The 2,578-nt window shown below is 44.2% G+C and overlaps 1 protein-coding gene and 1 pseudogene across 2 annotated transcripts in view; both read right to left on the minus strand.

The window, feature by feature from the left end:
• Positions 1 to 2,578, minus strand: part of GPAT3 (glycerol-3-phosphate acyltransferase 3) — a 57,603-nt gene that overhangs the window by 14,267 nt on the left and 40,758 nt on the right. The window contains exon 7 of the mRNA XM_003790033.3: positions 1,709 to 1,802. Coding sequence (XP_003790081.1) covers positions 1,709 to 1,802 — 94 coding nt within the window. The remainder of the gene's footprint in view (positions 1 to 1,708; positions 1,803 to 2,578) is intronic.
• Positions 432 to 1,541, minus strand: LOC100962166 (annotated as a pseudogene). Its single transcript, XR_153633.3, has one exon. The product of XR_153633.3 is annotated as a cofilin-1 pseudogene (transcript).

Below are 2,578 nucleotides of genomic sequence, written 5' to 3' on the forward strand. Positions count from 1 at the left end.
CCACTCAAAGGCATTGAGTTGTTAGGTTTCACTGTGGGCTTTGGACTTTGTTGTTGGATTCTCTTTTCTTTGAGGTTGTGCGCAAGAACCGAGAGAGACGACATCATGTAAATATTTGCCTTTCTTGCTAGATCCTCATTAAAGAGCTAGATTTGTTTTAATTGCACACAACTCCCTGAAGGAAGAGAGAACTAATTGGCTGGCCAGGGGATTTGTACAACTCTAAGGAGGAAGAATGTCATTTGCAAAACATTGTTAAACATTGGCAGGGATTTTACCAAAAAAAAAAAAAAAAACAGAACTTTACAAAGTCCTTTGAGATCAAGTGTGTACACATTTCATTTCAGTAAGTTAGTTTTTTTACTGCCATAAATACAATGGCTATTTCCTTTTCTTTTTTCTTTGTGTGTGAGTGTGTGTGTTTTGTTTTGTTTTGTTTTGTTAATCGAAGGTCCCTTACTGGTCCTGCTTCCATGAGCGGCAGAGACCAGGGGAAAAGGGAGGGGTCATCTCCACAACACTCCATTTATACACAGAACTAAACAGACAAGCACAGAGTCACCATTGCAGTTAGAAGTTGGCAGCATGGGAAGGGATGGAACAGGTGAGGTGTTAGGGGTGTTGTTAAAAAAAGTACAGGCTCCCCTCAACTGGGGTTCCGGGGGGAACGTGGTCTGCTTCAACCCAAAAAGAATCAGAAGATCAAAAGCAGTTTGGGAAGGCCAGAACCATCAGGGACGGAGGGAGGAGGAAAATCCAGGGGTGGGGGGGCTGTTTGGCAACTGGGGTAAAAGGATTGCCCTCCCCCTGCTGGGATCCCCCCAGCCCCTCCGGTCTGGCAGGAAGGGGGCAGCCTGCAACCCCCAGGGCAGGTCTGGGCCTGCCAGATGCTCCAGGCAGGGGGCAGGAGGGAACTCACAAAGGCTTCCCCTCCAGGAGATGACAGCACTGCCCCCCAGCTTCTCAGCCAGAGTGCAGCGGTCCTTGACCTCCTCGTAGCAGTTTGCTTGTAATTCATGCGTGATCCCTGTCAGCTTCTTCTTGATGGCGTCCTTGGAGCTGGCATAAATCATTTTGCTCTTAAAGGGTGCCCACTCAGGAGCCCAAAAACCAAACACTAGGTCCTCCTTCTTGCCCTCCTTGGTCTCATAGGTTGCATCATAGAGGGCATAGCGGCAGTCCTTGTCTGGAAGCATCTTGACAAAGGTGGCGTAGGGATCACCCACAGTCTGGCCCACATCACCTACCAGGATCTCCTTGCCCTCCTCTAGGATGATTTCTTCTCGCCCTCACTCAGGCAGGAGAGCACTGCCTCCTTGCGCCTCTTCACCTCCTCTGGCGTTGAAGACTTGCACACCTCCATGTCATTGAACACCTTAATGATGCCACCAGGGACAGCCACACCAGAGGCCATGTTTCCAGAAGCAAAAGAGTGATGGCAAGGAGAAGCAGAGAAGAGGAGGTTCTGCCACGGCTGCCGGGATCCGACCGCACTATTTCCTTTTCTTATGCTACATGTTTCTCATATAAGTAAGTATATGACATGTAAGGACAACATACTATGTGCCATACAATATATACATGGCTACAGTAAACCCAGCCAAATTTCTGACATTAAACTAACTTTCCAATTTGTGCCAAGATAAATTAAAAGTTTGAGCCATCCATAAAACATGCAACTATTGCAGTATCAACAAGCTGCTCTTACCATTGCATAGCATCCATCCGTTGTCAAGATTAAAACATCTATCGGAGAGGTATGGTTGGCGACACAAATGCCTCCCTTCTGGGGTCTGTACTGCCTGCAATTAATTACAAACAATGGTAAATGCTAACCCTTGAAAAATAGTCACTATGCTGCAGGACAGCATGGAGAAACTTATTTTTTTAAGCATGTTTTTAAAAATAAAGTTGGGCGGTACATGGCCCATCTTTAAAAGGTTACCTCTAGGTGGTATGACGGGAGTAGGGTAAGGGCCCATGACTTTCCATTTATAATACATAATTTTGCTTATTTAATTTAAAATATTTTCATTAGGTATTTTCATATATTTTTTTGATCTTCATAAAGATCACTTTCAGTGGCTTCATGATGATCCACAAGGAAATTTATCATAGTTTCCTCCCTCTCAGCCTCTTAAATAGAACAGAGGTCTGTCCATAAACCTTTTCCTATCAAGGCCAGACAGTAAATACTTTAGGTTTTGCAGGCCAGACAATCCCTGTCATGACTACTTGATGCTGTTGTTGTAACACAAAGGCAGTCACAGACAATGTGTAAATCAATGAGCATGGCTAATGTTCCAATAAAACTTTATTTACAAAAAACAGATGGCAGATCAGATTTGGACTTCAGACCTGTGGCTTAGTTTGCTGGTCTCTGTCCTGAAGTTAAATCCGTATTTGACACCAATAAAGCAAAGTAGTTTTGTCTGAGCCTATCTACACAGAGAAGGAAGGGAACCAAATACATAGCTATTTTAGCATATTTTCCTTAAAATCAGAGTCCATTTTGTTATTAAGTCCTCCCTATGTACTTAGAGTGTCCTTTCTACAGAAAGTGTCTCCTCTGATCACA

Source organism: Otolemur garnettii, unplaced genomic scaffold (genome assembly GCF_000181295.1).
Source record: "Otolemur garnettii isolate 467f Iridium unplaced genomic scaffold, OtoGar3 scaffold00039, whole genome shotgun sequence".
Taxonomy (NCBI): domain Eukaryota; kingdom Metazoa; phylum Chordata; class Mammalia; order Primates; family Galagidae; genus Otolemur; species Otolemur garnettii.